This window comes from Onychostruthus taczanowskii, unplaced genomic scaffold, assembly GCF_017590055.1.
Source record: "Onychostruthus taczanowskii isolate IOZ18803 unplaced genomic scaffold, ASM1759005v1 scaffold42, whole genome shotgun sequence".
NCBI lineage: Eukaryota > Metazoa > Chordata > Aves > Passeriformes > Passeridae > Onychostruthus > Onychostruthus taczanowskii.
The window spans coordinates 6,015,825-6,035,464 of NW_024501682.1; the positions used below are offsets into that span (position 1 = coordinate 6,015,825).

Here is a 19,640-nt window from a genome sequence, read left to right on the forward strand (position 1 = left end):
TCAGATATATCAAAGTAGTGCACACTGTGTAGTTTGTTTCATTAATTTCACCCTGGCATCCAAAGGCCCTGCAGACTGACAGTGGCGCACACCAGAGCCCCTGGGGAACTAGAAAACAGTACTTTGAAGTGTACTGACTGTTTTATTTCTGAGCTGACACTTTTCCAATCAACAATTCCTTTTGCATTCCCAAGACAGAGAATTTGTCTCTGTCTGAAAGGTCAGTAAAGAATGCAGATTACCCATTGCACTAAAGCCTCTGAAACAGGGGAAACCTGTCTACTCCTCAAAAAATATATTGCTCCTGAAAAAAAAGGCCTGCAAATCTAAATGTTTGTGCACTTCAACCCCATCTTTAAGAACCCTGTTTCAGTAACTTTAATCCTAGCCTTTGAGGTGTACATTATGTACAGTTCTAGATATGGAAAACAGGTCAAAGCCAAGAGAAGGAAATGCCATCAGGCAGGGTGATGTCAGCACTGTGTGGGAAGGAAGTCCACAGGACTGTGCTGCTACCTTTAAACATCAGTTCAGATTATGAGAGAAGCACAAAATAAGAATACAAACAGGACAAAAGGAAGACAAACAAGCCTTACTCTGCCAAGTGAGTGGGACACTGAACTGAAGGGTCCACAAATAACTGTCTCAGAGCAGTAATGTCCCCCACATCAACCAGACTCACTAGAGCTTTTGGAACCTGAAAGGTAAGTCAGACTTTGGTTTAGAAGAAACTGGTTACACAGCCCACAGTGCATTTATTTTACCCCAAAGTCCAGCCATTTGACACTGTTTCCCTTTCTCCACCACTGGAAGGACAAAAAATTAAAAAGATAGAAAAAGGAACAACCAAACTCCACCAAACTCCCCCAACTCAGCTTTTGATTTTTTCCCCACACCATGGCTCAATATTACTATCTGTCATTTCAGACTGCATCTCACTACTGCAGATCGACAAGACAAAAGAATATGTTTTTTGTACAAGTCAACAGCATATGTTTGTTGCCACAATGGAAAAAAAAAAAAAAAACCAAAAAAAACCAAACAAAACCACAAAATCAAACAAACAGAAGAGCTAGCATCAGGCAGTCATGTTTCACTGTGATCTAGAATGCTGGGGTAATTTCAAAGTACTTGCCTCCTTGTGCAGAATATCAAGAGTTTCTTGAATCCTTTTGACATAATTCCCAGCTGAGTAGTGATCCTGACAGAAACAGAAGAGACACAAGGAATTTAGGTTGGGAGGCTGGAGAATCACATTATTTCACTTCCTTTTCTGCCCTACAACACTGTGGTCAGTAGAATGTTCTTGCTTCTTTCTAGAGGCTGGGGATTTTAAACATAGCAATTAATCCAAAACACAGGGAAGCTCGGTGAAATTTTGGATTTAAAATAAACCTTGTTGCGTAGCAGCATATTGAACCCAAATCCACTGGGCCCTTCATGTAAAAATGCAAGAAGGAACCCCATCTGAATGCATGCTGAGCAGCAAAACCAAGCAGCCACAAGCATGCTCATAGCCAGCTGATAAGCTCTCAAAATTATGTGAAATCATTGCTAGTCAAGGTCATAGCTATAAATAAGGCTATAAAACTTGGCAGCAGCAGCAAAGATGCCTAGCAAGGCTCCTGCAGAAGAAGCACATTTCTCAAGCACAAGGGGTTGCAGGAGAATTGAAAATTCTCATAAGAAGCGAGCATATTAAAGGCAAGAGAGTGAGAGCTGGCAGTGAAAGGTGGCCTCTCCCTGTTGCCTGCCCACTCAACTCCCATGACCTCCTTATGGCAGCCCTAAAGGCTTCTCCACAATCCAGAGAAGCATAGCATTCAAATAAGACTGAGCACTGCAGCAACTTCCTTCATATATACACCTCACCAGCTCCTAGCACCTCCCCACACTGTGAGTTATGGTGTGATGACAATTGTAGGGTTGCACCGCTTTGAACTACCACTGCCATTCTTGGATGTCTAAAGAGGCCAAGCTAGAGCACAGCAGTTACCACATCAGAGGAGTGAGGCATCCCTTCCCCTCCATTTTTTGCTTACAGTCAAAAAACAGTAGTCAAAGCAGTGGTTCTTATCCTGGAGTAAGCCAGACAATACAAAACCATCCTACTCTGCTGCTGGCAACTTTTTATATCAGGGTATTGCCAGCCACAACCCCTGTCAAAACATACAGCAGCCCACATATAATTCATTTTATCTCTGTTATGGCTTTATGATTTCCCTTGAGGTGTTTCTACACTGACACCACAGTTTAGGATAACCAGTGTCACTACTCACAGGGTCTTTGCAATAGATGCACAGATCATTGGCTCCAATATGCACTGTTATGAGCTTCCAGTCAGCACTGAAGTCAATCCTCTGTGCAATAAAGAAAAAAATAACAAGTCTGAATTTCTTTACCTTTGTGATATGCACATGGTGTCATTGCAGGTGGATCTGCTGTGTGAAGCAATGCCTATTTCTATTCATTCTGTAAGTTTGAAGGAGTCCCACATAACTTACCTGATCAGTTTTCATAAGACTCACAAGACTTCTTGCTTGCACTGGCAAGTGCCTGGAAAGGAGAACCAGTGAGTGAAAGTAACACCCGTATTGAGAGATCAACATTAACAGGCTTCAGACATCTTAAATCAAGTTGACAGATATTAGAAGGGTTGAGTGAGGACACAGTAGAATACTCATGTTGCTGTGGTCAAATTACAGGTTCACATCTTGGTAATAAAGTCAACATCAAATCAAACTTGATTATATCATATTATTGATGAATATAGATTTTACTCAAGTTCAGTAATTCATCTGGAACCATAAGTTCAGCTCCTATTACAGTGCTTAGCACCTAAAACAGCTGAAAAGCCAGATATGACAACAGTTGTAAGCAGAGGGCCTCTGTAGAGCTAGGCTGCTATCAATCTATTCCTTACAGACTAAAACACAGGAATCCCCAGTCCCAATACTTAGCTGACCACTTGACAAATATGTCCCTGAAAAACATAGGTTTCAGAGCTCACTGTGCACACACTCCTCATTTTTGTAGCCTGCACCTACAGTATGTAACTATACACTATGTGCACACAACTTTTCCAGAGAAATCAAAAATCCAAGAAACCTTCAAGGTTACTCAGACAAATTAAGATGACAGCTGTTTTCCTACAGCCAGGTGAACACTCTCTCTTTTTTCTGTACATATATATATATATGTATATATACACATCCACAGATAGACAAATAGGATCGATTAGATAGATAGATAGATAGACAGATAGATAGATAGATAGATAGATAGATAGATAGATAGATAGATAGATAGACAGACAGATATCTAAAGTGCAATGAGTTTTGAGTTACCTAGGCTGGGCACTTCAGCTTTGTTTGACTGCCCTGACAGATTGGTCTTCAAATATGCATAGGGGAGAGAAGAGAATGGAGTCAGAAAGCATTGACCTTCCAGGCAGGTCTGTGGTTCAGAATGAGCTGCATCTCCCTCCAGGATCTTGTTAAAGACACTGGCTATCATTTCTGGGAGCCTATCAGCTGACATTAATAAGCATGTACACTTGTTTTGTATGGCAACCAGAGTTTAGCTCCCCTTTGCAATGCTTTGTTTACTGTAGGAAAAAGAGAGGTCTCTCACCACACTGATCTAACACTGGCATGGGAGCATCTACTGAAGAATGAGCCCTGTCATACATCTACTATGTGACACTGTGTGCACATAGTAGTTCTTATCACCATTACCCTTGTCCAATGTCATAACCTACTTATTTATATCCCAAAGCTATCACAAGCCACAAGTGGTCACAATTTCCTTCTGCTCTTACTGTGGAAACCCCTAAGCTAGGCATTGTCTGCAGTACTGACACAGAGGAAAACACCACTTATTGATCTGACAGTCCAGAACATATTTGATTTCTCATTCAGTCAGTGAGATGCTGATGCATCTTAAGCCAATGCAGTCAGCAAGATCCAATGACATCTCGAATGAAGCAGTGCCAGTAATGATCCATCCTTGAATGGCAATTTCAACCAAATTTAGATCTTGACCAACGGAAACAGTTTGCTAATGGGAAATACAGATATTCACAATTCCTATCACCTGTTTTCTCCTCTCACTCTTAAATTCTTAACCTCCTTTTTTTTTTTTTTTTTTCCCCACATGAAATCAGAGACCTCAGCCAGGCTCTGCTTCAGCAACATTATTCAGATATATCCTTAACTCTATCATGTACTTAAGCACTTTGGCAACGCATACAGATAAGGCTTAGGAACATTTTGCTGTATGAAACCTGCATTACTACATTTTCATCTAGTTCAATAAAGGGCTCTTCAAAGTAGCCATGGATTTAATTTTAAGAAGCCCTTACACCTGGTTTCTATAAGCTGGTAAGGCTGCAAAATTATCTGATTTCAGAAATGTCCCAGAACCTCTGGAAAGCACTTTCCAGATAACCATAAAGCAAGACACACCAGGTAACAATTCTTAAATACCAGCATTAGCTGGCGGACTTTTTTTGCCCTGTGAATCACTGGAAAATGGATGGTTTTGGCTGATGAAGAATAAATGCTGAATTGCACCATCATTCATCCAGGATTAAATACCTAAAGCAGGAGAAACGTTTCCTTATGTTGCAATAAATTTGAGTACTTGACTAGGATGAATTCATCTTCTCAGGTACATCAAGAACCAAAACATTATAGGACAGAACCCCAAAAGAAGTATTTGAGAGCTCAAAAATAGTATTTTACAGCACTTCTGCACAACTTTCTGCAGAGTTATGAGACAGAGAAACAACAGAAGACAAGCAGAAATCTGGCATAATTGTTGTCTGTGTCTCCTTGCTGAACATTTACAAAACATGGTTACAAAACAAAGACAGCTCAATTTCATCATGTTTATCCAGTCCAGTCACTTGCAGGGTAAGTGAGAAAACTAATTGGTATTGATGAAAGAGGCAGTTTTCATTAGACTAGCATCCATCAACTCATTTCAAAGAGCTAACAAATAGCTATTTAATAGCAATACCTCAGTTGCTGATACAAGCTGCCCTAAGTCATAATGGTGACTTGAGAGGTTGTGTATCCTGCTTCAAGTCCTCCCACCAGACCAAAAAGCCTTTTTAGGATTTAGCTGATAAAGAATATGAGACAGGCACCTCTCTTATTCTTTCATGCAACAAACAAAAGCTGGAGGTAATCTGGATATATGCTGCATACAGTATGTTAATAAATTCTCATTGATGGCTGACACACGTTTCACTGACATACACAGTTACCTTCGGCCATTACCAAACACAAAAATGCCTTCTTTCAGTTCTGTGGGGGCTGTAGGATATAGCAGGGGACCTAGCACCCTATTTCTGTCAGAAATCCAAGTATTTACTGAGATTACCAGAATGAGTCAGAAGTTACACAGGGCCTACAGGAGAGCAATAAAAAAACCTGATAAGTCATAATAATCTTTGCTTAGATACAGCAAACACAAACACCTCTCTTGGCTTCTGAACTTCACTTCCAAGACTCCTTTGGGAAGCAAGAAGAATTTTTCTTTAAACAAACAAATTAAGGTCTGGGTAATAGCAACTCACAATGTCAAATCTAGGCACGGTCTGCCAGATTCTGTGCCCAAACTATGACTGAATTCAAGCAGCCATCTGTTTTGTTAATTAAACAGCACCAACTTTGAATAAGTATCCAGGGATTTCTAGCATAAGCAATATAGAAAAGCTCAACTCATGCAGCTTCCCAGGTGTGACTAAAAGCAGAGCCAAATTCAGGTGACTGCAAGACATCACAATCCCTATTATGTTGGCAGAATGGGCTCCAACTGTAGCAGGTCTGCAATGCACCAAAACCCATGGATGATGATTAGTAATTATCTTTTCTTAAGATTCTAGACTGGCTTTTTCCCCATCTCTCTCCTGTCCTTTCCTGCTTGCTTATCCAGAAATCCAAGGCCAGAATTATGTAAGACTTCATCCTGTTTTACTCCTAGTTTCTCTTATCAATTCATTACATATTCAATTTCTAAAAACATTCACATTCTCAGAGATTTACTGACTGATAAATAGATAAATGAATAGATGTTGAACAGGAAGAGTAGAAAACTCCCAACTGTTTCTGCCAGTTTCTTGTTTGTGGATTTCATAATGAGGACTGTTAGTTTCATTTGAAAGTTCAGCTATGAAATAAACCCCTACGTTTAACATGTTTTGAGCCAATTTTCACTCTAACTCAACTGGTTCTGCTTGCTCTTCAGAGCAAGTTGTGACAGCACATAAGACAGTTGAAAGGCAATTAAATGAAGCATCCATCACCTACAAATGTAGAACAAAAAACTACATACTCAGCCAGTGCTCCAGGAACTGCCTGGTTAAGGAATGCATTGGAATCATTCTCATTCCCAATACCAGTTGAGTAGCCCATGATTGTGACATTGAACTCTCGAAAGATGTCTGAAAAACAGAGGTGACAATGAAGGCAAAAATACTCCAGCCTGCAGGGACTAGAAGAACACACCTGCACTGCCACAGTTTTGCTCTCTGACAGCACAACTGCTGCTGGTCAACCTTGATGGATTCCAAGCAGTGGGGAAAGGGCCCACCAGCTGCAGTGACTCAGACAGCAGTGTGCTTGCCATGCCCTGCACTGGGACCAGCAGATAAGATGAGCAGAACTGGGGACTATGGTGTGCAGTTCTCTCTCAAGTTGTAGCGGTTAAAGCCTAAAACAAAATTATCAGTCATACGATGTTGACTTTGTGAAGTGAGCGTGAAGGGTCCTTCAGCTCAGCCAGAGCTGGTTTTCAGCTGAAGTATCTGGGTCTGCTTCACTGCCGTGCAAAATCTCATACTACTGACAAATGTGAGGAACAAAGCCTCAGGTACATGGTTCTGATGAAGTCACACCATGCTCTCCATAGTAATTCCCAAAAGGAATTTGGCAGAGTAACTTACAGCTGTGAGTGAACACGGCCACATTGTAAACTATAAAATCTACTTCAATCTCAAAGACCAAGTTTAACCACATTTTAGCGAGGGCTTTAGCAAATGTAATAGGACTCAATTAATCAATTGCTTATTCAATTTATACTCCTATTACATTTGGCTTAAAATAATGGTCAACACACAAAGGAACAGTTTACTGGCCTCTTCGAATGGAAGTTTATTGCTACAGCTGATCCAAACTGAAAGTCGAGTGGCTCTACATTAACAATAGACAGAGCTATGTAAAGTTGCAGGTTTCAGCGAAGAGAAAATAAAAATTATTCCCTTCAGGTTACACGTATGATTAAGGCAGCATTATTTACCAAAGAAGCCTTTGCAAATATTTCTTTTGGAAAAATTGTGATGGAATATTTATTAAAAGTAAATGTTGAGTACATCATGAGCACGGACATGGCAAGGTTATTGAGAAATTCAAATAATACTCACCAAAGAGTTGAAAAGGGAGAGGGAAAAGAAAGCAGGCAATTTCTATCTGTTCTCAGCTTCACTAATGCAGTTCACTAATTCACTAATTTTATTTTTTAATCGTAGCATCCTGTTTCTTTTAAAGGTAGTTCTTGTTAATTACACTAAAGCAGCTTTGAGATACTTAAAAACTCTCTATAAATCTACCAGAAATTAGTCCACTGCATCTCCTCAATCTTGCCATTCATATCTAGCAAAGCATTCACTTACTAGGTAGAGTTGTCACATTCTCCAACGACTCATCTCCTCCAATACTAAAATGAGAAAGAAAAATCCCAGTCACTGACCTCTTATTTGGCAATAAACAAAGTGAAAACCTGCTACACATCTTGGGGAAAAGCAAAGGGTTATTAATTTGGTAACTATCATTTTATCAGAATGCATGGAGATGACAGAAGTGGAAGTACTGTTGGGGAGAAGAGGTGAGGTTTCAGTGCTGAAGATGCTTGTCAGAAAGATTTAATGCTCTTGCAGATGTACAGGGGTACTATCAATCATTCATCAACTGGCAGAAAAATGCCTGACATATTTCATACTCAAATACTTAATTCATACTTAAGTACTGCAGATTAGAAGGTCAACTTTGAGGCCCATTCCAGCCTCACAAAGCCCCTCTAAGGCAACACCAAATACAGACAGCCCTTGAGTGACAAGAGAACTTCAGCAGTAGCTCCTCACTGCTCCTGCTTTCTGCACAGGGACAGATTTCTCCAGCTTTTGTGTTGACAGGACATACTGAGGCCACAGTCCAGCTTACACAAAGGTATTAATACAGCACAGAACTGCTTCAGTCAATATCAATAGAGCTACATCACAAAAGCAAAACAATTTAGTCTTTTATGACTGTGTGTTGCTATAAGTGGCAAAAGTCCTCTGGCCAAACTATTTTCCATGACACTACAAAAAGTTCAGAAATAGAAAACTTTGAGAAGTCCTAAAATCAACCAGTTCTGACTTGTTTTGTAGATTTTCAACCTGGCATCCCAACATAAAAATACAAACTGTTGCAGGCAGCCAAAAATGAAAGCATGAGAGAGATCAAAAATCTTGCTTAAAATCCACTGCTGAAAATGCTTTCCGTAAAGCTACCCTTATGAAAAAATCTTGATACACCTTCAAGAAGTGCTAGCCTGGGAAGAAACCTTTTTTCAGCTTTCTGACAGCTGAAAGACCCAAAACACATCTCTTCATCACCTTGGCTGAAGACTTACCTCCAAGACAGTCCTCGGTATTGAGTGATCACATCCTGGAGGGTATCTGAGGCAATTCCTGAACCAGCCTGCACATTGTTTTTCATTAACCAAATGAAATTAAAGAAAATTACTAATGCAATAGTAACTAGCAATACAAATACATAAACAAATACCATTTAATAATTTAAATAGAATGACATGGTTGTTTTATTTACTTTTTAATTGAGTGGATGTTTTCCAAAGCTTTAAAAGGCATCTGACTTTTCCCAAGCCTTCCTCCTGAAGGATACAACAATACCTTTAATAATTATTTAAAAGCATCATGTTGTATTTATGACATACAAAATGTATGATGGAGCTGTGGAACAAAGATGTGGGTCTAGATGAGCCAAATAACTCTTTTAGGGTTGCATTAGTCAACAGTGAAGAAAACATCTCAATCAAACACACAAAATGGCTAATGATATGAAACACTACATGAACTCAGCAGAGAAAATAAGCATGTATCAGAAAGAAGCACCATAACTCATATATACCAGTTTGAAAACCATTGTGCTAAATTGAAAGATTTATAACAGAAATGGAGAAAGGAGGAAGCACTCTCTACACTTACCTTGAAGGAAGAGGCAAGCTAGCAACTACACTCCTCCTAAAACCCCTCCAGAATTCAGCAGCAGAGCTCCTGACAGCTGTGATTGTATAATTTCATTCTAAATCTAGGTGCATATTAGTACTTGAGTACAGTACTAGGCAGCCTATTTGCTGCTTCCTTAGATTAAACCTAATACTACCAGAATACTACATTTTCTTCTATGCATAAACTTTATTGAAATAACAGAAGATTGGTGCTCAGAATGACTATGTACAGGCCAAGTGCAGCTCTATGACAGCAATACACCACTGCATGTTCTATGAAAGATTTTATTCCCAGCTCCTACAGACTATACTTAGAAGCAGAAACACTGCAGGGCCCTAGATATTACAATACAGCAACCACAACCATGTACAGAATATATTTCGTTTATTAATACCGCAGGTTTACATCAAAATGCTTCTATTTATTTCAGTAGCCTCCCATGTGTGGGAGCTGTAGCACCAAGTCTGCCAGAGAGTTGTAAAGGGCTCACAGTTTGTACACACAATGTGTTTGTTGTTAAGGCTCAGATTGTGAGAAACCTATGTTCCAGTTACATCTTTGTGTCCAGTGTTTCCTTTGACTGGCTGTAGAATTTCAATCTTTGACCAGTATGAAAACATAAGGCAGAAAGACATAACTGGAATACAGGATGTCTGGATTTTGAAACATATTCCTTCTTGACTACCAAAGATAATGATCAGCAGCAAGAATTGTATTGTGATCAAGAAATCAGCTAAGAGTTAAAACAGACACAATAAAATGACTAAATATCTTCTGAAGTGCATTGAGTCAGAGGGCTCTCACCCCATATTTCCTTATCTCATAAATGCTAAAATTATTAAAATGCTATTATCCCAAACCACTTAGCTGCATTCTGTTCCTGAAAGAACTGAGGCTGAAAAACAGGCTCATCAGTCCCTTCCTATGCAGAAAAAATAACTTTAAAAAGCACCTAACTTTAAAAATATTAACGTTAAGGTTACTTTAAAAAGTAACCTAAGCCTTGTGCTATGTCTCATTCATTTCAACAGCATCTAATCTCTTCTGCTTCCAATCCAGCAAACTACCTAGGCACCTCTTTAAAGGATTTGCCTGTGTTTTTGCTGGAGTTCAAAAGCAAGTGAATACGTGTGTGGGGGGAATGGAGCGCTGGAAGACTGACACCTTCTTTCTTAATCCAGCTGCTAGATTATAATCCATGAATGAACAGATCTTTGCTTCCGGGTACAATAGCTATTTCCTCTCCACTAGAGCAGGCACATGTTTGCAGTTTTACCAGGAGTAAAACCACCATCTTCTTACCGTCAAAGAATCCCCAAGGGCTGCTACAATTTTCACATCAGCTGGCTTTAAGGAATGCACTGCAATGGAAAGAGATACAGTTGAACCTGGTTAAGAAATAGCTATTTTTGCCATTGTCATTGTGATGCTCTGTTACATTGTTGTTGCAATACCCAAGTGATAAATCAGAAGTTCTTTCCAGCTCATCTCCTGTGATGGTAGCGCAAACATATGCATATTATTCAGTACTTAAATGGTTAATGTCACTACTGAAAAGGCAGGAGAGCAAGGAGCAAAAAACAGTAAGTGGAAAAATTATCCAGCACCAAAGTGAAGGTAAAACAATGCAGAATTACACAAAGCAGGAACAGCACATTAAACACTTCAAAAGACTAAGGAAAAGACAATAGGAAGTTATTTGAAAAACCGAATACTGCTAAATTCCAGACTAACATGAATGAAGCTGTATTTCCAGTTTCTTTCCACGACATTTAGGTGGAATAGCTTATAAGCTATGTCAGCACACAAATCTGGATTTCATCACAAGTTATTTTGAAGTTCTCCACTGGCAGTGAGTTCAGTGAAGCTACTTAGTCAGAATGCTACCTTGTGTGACAGTGTGGGATTGTATCTGTTAAGCATCTTCTGAAAAACATGACATCCTTTCTGAGCAATGTTTTTCACAGCCCAGCAAACATTTCAGCAAAAAATTAACATTCATCTTGAAGGACAGCTGAAGGTAATTGAACCTTAACATAAAGCAGGCAAGACTACCTGAAGTTGCAGGAGGAGAGGATGGAGACCTGTCCTCACATGGCAGCTGGCTTCCATAATTCTAAAGAGAAAAAGAAAGCTGAAGAGCATTTGGCTAGCAAATACAGTCAGTAGAAACTAGGATCTTCCCAGCAGAGGCCAGGTGGATAAACCGGAGCCTCTTCAGCATGTAATTAACAGACAGGTCTTGGTTGCTCAATCCAATAGTCACATTCAGTATTGCTCAGAAGAGTACAGCGTCCTGTACTGATAAAAGTGCTGTTTGAGCACGTGTTCTTACAGGTGTTTTCTGATATATTTTGTCTAACTCAAGGAGTACGTCCCTACCTGTGCCATGCACTCAGCCTCCAAGTCCCTCTGGCCAAAGACTTATTTCCCCTGTGCTGCAGAACATTTGGTTACCATACAGGAACAGATGCAGCAGAGTAACAGTGGGATGGTGATGTTGACACTTACTGGAGTTTGGTTAGGGTATGTGTAATTACTGTTCTTGTATGTCCTCAGGAATGGCTCAGCCTACAAAACAAGGCAATCTGAATCAATGCAAAGCAACAGATGAACACATGGAGATTTCCATTCCCCAAACTTCGGTTCTCAGATGTCTGTAGATGATTAGCAGCTTGATGCAAATAAAACACAGGGATTAAAAATAAATAAATAAATAAATGGCCTTTTTAAAACCTGTGTAGCAACAGTGTAAATCTGGGTTATATTTTTATTACAGAAGTTAGAGAATGCCCTCAGGACCCTGCTGTGTGTGGTTCACAAGAAGCTTGTGGTCCCACCACAAGTTATTCCCAGTGAATCCTGCAGAGCTATCCTGACTGGTACCATCACTGCTCTGTTTTCCCCCACTGAAGCTCTGCCGTTCAGTGTGGATACTTGATGATCTTGGTTAGGTAGGCCAAACACCCTTCCTTTGTGTTTTGGCTGCCAGTGATGTGTGACTGTGAGGAAGTTGACTCCTGCTTGCCCTCCATCCTCTCCTGGGTGAGTGCTCATGCTGTTCTTGATGGCAGTGGCACAAACTGTGGGGAGGAGCAGATCACCCTCACAGACCCAGAGCTCCAGGCACTGCATAAAGGCTCCCACAGAGCCTCAGCCACCCCCAGCACCTCCACATAAACACAGACACCCTCGTAACTTACCTCAGATGGACATTTGAGGACAAGCTCATCATCAATCTTCTGACTATCTGTCTTCTCCCCTACAGGCTCCAGCTGGGGGGAAAAGGGGATGCACAGAGGAAAAGCAGATGAGTATCAGAGAGCAATGGGTGATGCTGTGCTGCCAGTCATTGGAAACTACCTCTGTAGCACAGCAAGACAACTGCAGGGCACTGCACCAATGCTGGCAGCTGCCCCCATGCACTGTTTCTTTGTGTGCTGAAGAGGCTAATTGCCATACATCTGGAATGTGGCCTGCTGGTCAATGTGCCTGGCAGGCATCATCTTCCTGAGACACAGCCTGAACACACCCAGCTTTAACACACTCGGAGATTTACTGGTTTGAGATGACTGGGCTAACAATTCAGGTGACCTTTCTTCATATGATCACTCTTTCCCTTTACAAACACAATTCAGAAGAGATATGGCTACCTAGCAGATCTCAGGGGGGGTTTTGCTGCCAAGGGCAGGATGAAGTGAACAAGGAGAGAGCAACACAACCTTTATAAATCTTACCATGTTGTTCCACAAAGCACGTGCAGCCTGGGAATGAGTCTTTTGGCTGAAATGGAAACAATCTGGGGCAAAATATGATTCATCTGGCCACCCCTCCTAGAAAACAAGATAGGTGCTGTCACAGAGGCAGCAAATATGCGACGAGCTGTGTATTCTGTCTTCTCCCTTCCAGTGAGATAACCCAGCAGATTTCTAAACAAAGTATCTGCAAAGGCCTCTCAGGCAAACAGAATTAAACCAGGCCAGGGAAAGTTAGTAACTCAGAACCAAGAAGCCTTTTAAAACTCTTTAATACACTATTCCCAAAGTAATAAGGACTACAAACCACTGTGACTCTGAGTACAGAATACCTGGGCAGAGATATCAATTTCTTTATTTCCCCTGAGATTTACACATTACAGTCCTTTGAAACATATGGGTTTTCATACAAAAGGTCATTTACCAAAGTACTGTAAAGGACTTGATGTATAGGGAATGTAGAGCAAGTGCTTCCTTATGAAGAATTTGACCTAAACTATCTACTTCACGCCTGTCCAATTGCAGTACCCCAAATCAAGGTCTGTATTCCTGTTGCCCAGTATCTCATATTCTGTAAAAACATTTCATGCAATTTTGGATGGTAACTGAATATAATAATTAATTACTATGTCAGGAAACTGCTAGTTACATTTACAGCTGAAACAATTTTGACAAGTCAGTGGCATTTCACCAGGATTTAATGCAGATGTGGTTTTCTTGTTACTTTTACCTGTGTTTTTGGCATTTCTATATTAGTCAAAAATGGCTGCATAACCACTGTGAAATCATCCTTCGTGTCATACCTTCCACTCTCCACCAACTGGCGGGTTCTCTCCTAAAGAGTCAAAGAAAAGTTGTCATTGTTCCTTCTTCTGTGTTCAGCTCATCAAGCTGAACACCTCACCCAGGGGTTGCCCCTCCCTCCTGCAGAAGGTTTTCAGCTTGTGCCAGGCAGCCAATGCAGCTGCCTTTTTGAGACACCCATCCCGGGCTCCTTTGCAGAGAGGCAGCCTGGGGATGGCTGCCTGACTGACACGGACTGCCAGCCTGCTCAGGGATTAGGTTTTCTGTCAAAAAGATGTCCTTCCAGAACAACTTCCACCAAAGTGTTTTTGGTTTGGCTGACACACTGCCTGAAAATTTGTTCCTGAGTTAACCTGTTGTTTGACTTAGCCTGATTTTCAATAATACAACTGATCCAAAAACTGCTGACTCTATGACATACTCTACTTTCTATGGCTCTGTAATAATTATTCTTCTCATCTGTTTTGTTGGTTTAGTGAAATAGAATTGTAAAGATCCTACTTTTTTTTTTTAACCACAACTACAAATACATCATTAGAATGAGTGGAAACTGTCCCCCATTTTCAAATTACCCCATCTGTGGTCCCTTGATCAGCAGAAGGATGACATCAAACTTCTAACAAATGCAATGTGCCTTACCTGATACCTTCTGTTAAAGTAGATCAACTCCTTTAACTCATTGGAATCATTCTTAGGGTTTATGACACAAGGGCACAGGATCCTGTGGGATAAGAGCATGGCACTGAGATTTGCTCTTCCTTTCCCCCCGCCTTGCTTCCAAGCTGATAAGCTGCAGGATTAAAAGCTCTGAGAGGAATTTATTTGAAAGACCATTGAATGAGCACACTATGTCCCACCCCTGAGTTTCTTCATAGCCCCAATTCTTGAGCAGAAACACATTTATTAAGGATAAATTAATGAACAGAATGTGAGAGAAAGTTTCCATGCAACCAAAAACCACACTGTGCACCCATGGCAAGGTTTCAGCAGCAGGAGTCATCTCTGTGAGGAGAGGCCAGGGCTGCCTGTTCTGGACAGTGCTCCAGCAAACCAACCACAGGGTATGGCTGAGCTGCTCAGCCAAGCTAGAGGTGTCTGTGAAAACCTACCTAAGAATGGGAAGAAAACACCAGAGAGAGAGGAGAGAACGAGAGAAGGAACAAGGAAGAGGTGCTCCATGGCAGAACAGGCATTCCTGGAAAGGACCACAGTCTGTGGATGCACATGAGTGCAGGACTCATGCTGGAGCACAGGACAAGAGTGAGCAGGAAGGAGTGGCAGAGAGATACCAGATCCAGACCCCAAGCCATGCCTCACTGAAGGAGCTGAGGGTTCCCTGTGACAGTAACAAGGGTGGGGGAGAGATACTTGGAGAAAAATTGAACCTGGGAAGGAGGGAGGACAGGTGCTTTAACTGTTCAACTTCTTTATTTGTTAATTTCCCAATACCAGAATCAGTAATTAAACATTTACGCTCATGGACAACAAATACAGTTAAGTTCCCCAAATCAGGTCTGTTTTGCCTGCAATGATATTTGGTAGGTGACTTCCCGGTCTTTATCTTGACCCACAAATTTTCTTGCTCACAGTTCTTGTTTTCTCCCCATTGCTGGGGTAGGGTGAATGAGCAGCTGTGGGAGTGCTTGGCTGGCACCTGGGGCCAACCCACCCCAAAAAACTGTTGACAAATACACTTGTGCAACATGCTTTGCTTCAGCAGACTGTGCAAGCATCCTTCAAGATGGAGTTGCCACAAATTCATTCTAATCAGCTGAGAGTGTCAGAGGTTATAGAGTGTATCACAGCAAGGCTGGTAGAGCACCAAAACAATCACCAGGACTGGTGCAGAATTTTCCATCTTTAGAGAGCCATTCTAACCTGAGACATTTTAAGATTCTGTGAACTCATGTTGGCCACTTTTATTCCTCCCCTGAGGTTTTGATCTTTCTAGCACAAGGATATTTTTGGGATGTTCCATCTTCCTGGGCATGCCCCATCACTACTTCAGAAATCCAAATTAGAAGAAGGACTCCTTTCAAATATCCTGACAGTGTGACCACAGTAAAGCATCCCTGCAGCAGATACATGAGAAATATACACAGATCCTACTGTGTCTAAACTTGTCTTAATGGAGACCAACTAACAAAAGCTTTTACTTCCACAGTACATGTATATGAGAAGAGTACAAATCTAAATTGTGTTTTCAGAAGTTTCAGAAACATATGTTTGGCAACATTAGTAGACACATCTCTTTGGGTTGTTTGCTACTCTTAGAATAAAAAGAGAAGTCTTTCAAGATCAAGAACCTCCTTCAGGTGGTTCTTCTACTCAGTAGAATGGCATTTATTGTCCCACATGGGCTCTGCTTATCACCCTGTAAACTTGGCTTGCTGCCAGAGAGGCAAACGTTAAATTCAGCATGGCACTTTAAATTATGCGGAAAGATTACAGCTACTGTGAGACAATCTAATCTTAAAGGCTTTGCTAACTATCCTGTCCAGTGATTAGGGCCTTGAGATACCTGTGCACACTAGCCAGTAACCTTTGTAAAAATAAATAAATAAAATTTTTAAAAGAACTACAACTGGCTATTGGGAGTACCAGCTTTTCTGAAAACAAGCAACTCCTGCCAGAAGAAACTCGAGGGGACAATGCTGGACTCTATCTGAGTCACCAGAAGTCCACTCAGGGTGCAGGCCTGCCATCCCAGTAGTGGACTAACACTGATCTGGAAAGGATTGTTGAGCCATAAAGCAACAGGTGGCACAAAGAAGCATCCAAAACATCTACTCGAGACACTAAGCTGAGATAAAACTAATAATCAGCAATGAGATTACAGAGACTGAAAATTGCAGAAGCAAGAGGGAGAGTTTCAAGTGCAGAAAAGTAAATCTGTAAATACAACCAGAAAATCTTGTGTCTTAGTGTCTTCTCTATTTTCACTAAAGAATGCCCAGCTAAGCTTTCTCTGCCCTGGCTTGAAGTCACTTGCAGGGTAAACGTGGAGTCAAAAGTGCCACCTTCATAAGAAGCAATAACAGCAGGGCTCAGATACAGAGGCAGCAACAGAGACAGCTTCTTCTAAATGCTGTGTTGAAACCAAAATGTAGGGACGTGCACAGAGAAAGATTTTTGGTAGTCAGAAATACTAGATCCTTTTCCCTTTAAGAGAAAACTTCCCACGAAGACGTTGCAGCCTCTGTGAACAACGAGAGCTGTAACATAAATCATCTGCAAACCTCATAAGCAGTTTTGGGCAGTTATTGTTTTTCGATTGATGCAGCTCCCGGAGCCTCACTATGTAAAGCATCGTCACCAGGTTCACATATGCCCGTGGAACCTGCCAAGAGAACAAACTAATCCTTAGCAAACTCCTGGAGCACAGAGTGCTGGTTTTGTCCCTGCACAGCCACAGCAGACCCTGGTAGCAGCCTGCTGATTCAAGCATTGTGTATTATTTATAACAGAGGTGTTCAAAGTACTTTCTCAATAATTCATTCCCCACACAAGCAATACTAAATTACAGCCCCTGCCTGCACTGCCTAGTTCTATTCTAAATGTTGGTAGCTGGTCACTTGAAAACGATGGCTTCAAAAAGGTCCAAACAAGTTGTTATAGGTCTCAGCACGACTCAGACACCTGCTATCTCTTTAAGTATTCTCATAATTCTTCATATTGAATATCAGAATCTCTCTTAATGAGCACAAAAATATACTTATTTGCAGTTTAAATAACAAGCAAAGCATTTTCCATTCAGTTAATAATGTTTGCTCCACATTGTTATAATGTTTTTGATATTATTTGTCCACAGCACATCAACTACAACTAAGAACATCCTTATTCCTTTGGTAAAAGCTTCACCAGCCCTTTTTGCCTTTCCCAAAGATTTTCCTGTGAGCAAACACCTCTGGATACAGTAGTACTCTGCAGATGAAAGCAAGGAAATAAATTGTTAATCAATAATCAGTGACTGCTTTGAAAACAGAACAAAATCCCTGCTCCCACATACGAGAAAAGTTTGCTTTACCTCTTTGTGAAGTATGTCCAAAGCTATTTGTATATTGTAGGTGTAGTTTTCAGGAGAATAGTGTACCTGTTAAAACAAGATCGTTGAATTTTATTATTAGTTTACTCAGGCAGGGACAAGAATGACTAGCTGGAATCTCTCACGGTAGTGTTTATGTTTCTTACTCTTGGGTCAAAGGTAACAGAATCATAGGCAAAATGGTCCTGTCTCTGCTTTTCTTCCTTCCCATCACAGCTATCTCACTGGCAAGAAAAGATCCAGCAGCCATTGGATACCAGTGAGGGTGAAAATTCACAGGGTATTATCAGACATCACAACATCCTCAATTCCTAGGCTTGCTTGGGCTGGTCTTAAAAGCACAACTAACAACTCATTAACAGGGGTCAGATATAGGAGAGAATATGAGTTTGTGTAAAAGTAAGTTTATTTCTGCTGCATGGAATATTAGAACATGTCTTCCATATGCTCCTTGCCTGCCACAAATAATAACTGGCAAAACTTACATGTTTAGCTGGGAATGAAATCACTTCATATACTTGTCTTTCAGTGCCAACATTTCCTTGTTCCATTTTAATGGTTTAAACACTCTAGTTTTATTGTCTCAAGTAATCCAACACTTATTTTTTCACTTGTGGGACTACAACAGTCACATAAACTTTCTTACGAGAAATGCCTGTCTTATTTTCAGCCTTTTTTCTCTCTCATTTAATTTCATGCAGAAGCTGATTGAGAGCCCCACTTGCCTACTCTATAGAAGCAGACAGCTCAGATCCCTTATTCATTTCCTAAGGCACAGCTCACCAAGAGTGCTGTGGTTGGCACTATTTGTACTTGTGCCACACAAAGATGACTGTGATCTTGGATGCACACGCTGCACACACTCCCTTTGCCACCCACCCCAGTCACGTGAACAGGCACTTTGTGTTTGGGTTGACAGCAGAAGGTAGGAATGGTTAATTTGCTCCTTCCTTGATTTATAACCATCTTACTGTGCTGCTTTGCTGTTCTTTCTGATCCAAAATTAATCATGAAGGATGACAAGTATGTGCTCAACAGCCTGTGAGTAGGTAACCCTCATCACTGTGAGGAGTCTGCCACAGCCTCTCACCTCCTCTACAATCATACATACCAAAGGCCAGATACTGTATGTATGTTATATATACATAATATATACTACATTACATATAATTGAATTAGCATGAGCTAGTGCTTAGAACTTTTCCCACAGCACTGAAAATATTGAGAGTATCAAGTAAGACTAAGGAGTGTGACAATGCAAAGAGGAGTAAAAACACTTGGTATTTTATCTACGGGAGGTAAAGGGACTGTGCAACAAAAAGTTATCCTAGCTGGCAGCAAAACAAAGCCACAACAATTATGTAATTTACAGTGTTCTAAAGGTATCTTTAACATTATTGAAACATTATGCTGAGCAACATGAAGGTCTCAGTGCAGTTACATTGCAGAGCTGCGCAGTTAAGAAGTATGTTATTTTGGTCTCACCCACCGAGTTCCTCCCTCTTACCCCCTGCAATGCATAAAGACCCCGTGGATTGACTGGCCCAGTTCATGCTGCAGGGAACTTACTGGATTCTCGCAGATTTTGCAGAGGTCATTTCCTCCTATGAAAAGTGTTATGAGCTTCCAGTCATTCTGGAAATCTATTCTCTGCACAGAGAAGGAGATGGAATGGAAGTTTTTAATTAAAAAAAGGAGGGAGATGCCAGCAACATACTAAATACAAATTTCCCATTTC

The 19,640-nt window shown here is 40.8% G+C and overlaps 1 protein-coding gene across 1 annotated transcript in view; it reads right to left on the reverse strand.

The window, feature by feature from the left end:
- The window catches only part of PLB1 (phospholipase B1), an 83,477-nt gene that overhangs the window by 26,773 nt on the left and 37,064 nt on the right, over nt 1-19,640 (reverse strand). Inside the window, exons 26-42 of the mRNA XM_041413558.1 lie at nt 19,472-19,552; nt 17,885-17,950; nt 17,097-17,197; nt 14,497-14,578; nt 13,784-13,888; nt 13,036-13,131; nt 12,502-12,573; nt 11,810-11,869; nt 11,354-11,414; nt 10,601-10,659; nt 8,680-8,747; nt 7,679-7,722; nt 6,343-6,451; nt 2,505-2,556; nt 2,280-2,360; nt 1,136-1,201; nt 597-697 (exon numbers count right to left, since the gene is read on the reverse strand). Coding sequence (XP_041269492.1) covers nt 597-697; nt 1,136-1,201; nt 2,280-2,360; nt 2,505-2,556; nt 6,343-6,451; nt 7,679-7,722; nt 8,680-8,747; nt 10,601-10,659; nt 11,354-11,414; nt 11,810-11,869; nt 12,502-12,573; nt 13,036-13,131; nt 13,784-13,888; nt 14,497-14,578; nt 17,097-17,197; nt 17,885-17,950; nt 19,472-19,552 — 1,304 coding nt within the window. The remainder of the gene's footprint in view (nt 1-596; nt 698-1,135; nt 1,202-2,279; nt 2,361-2,504; nt 2,557-6,342; nt 6,452-7,678; nt 7,723-8,679; nt 8,748-10,600; nt 10,660-11,353; nt 11,415-11,809; nt 11,870-12,501; nt 12,574-13,035; nt 13,132-13,783; nt 13,889-14,496; nt 14,579-17,096; nt 17,198-17,884; nt 17,951-19,471; nt 19,553-19,640) is intronic.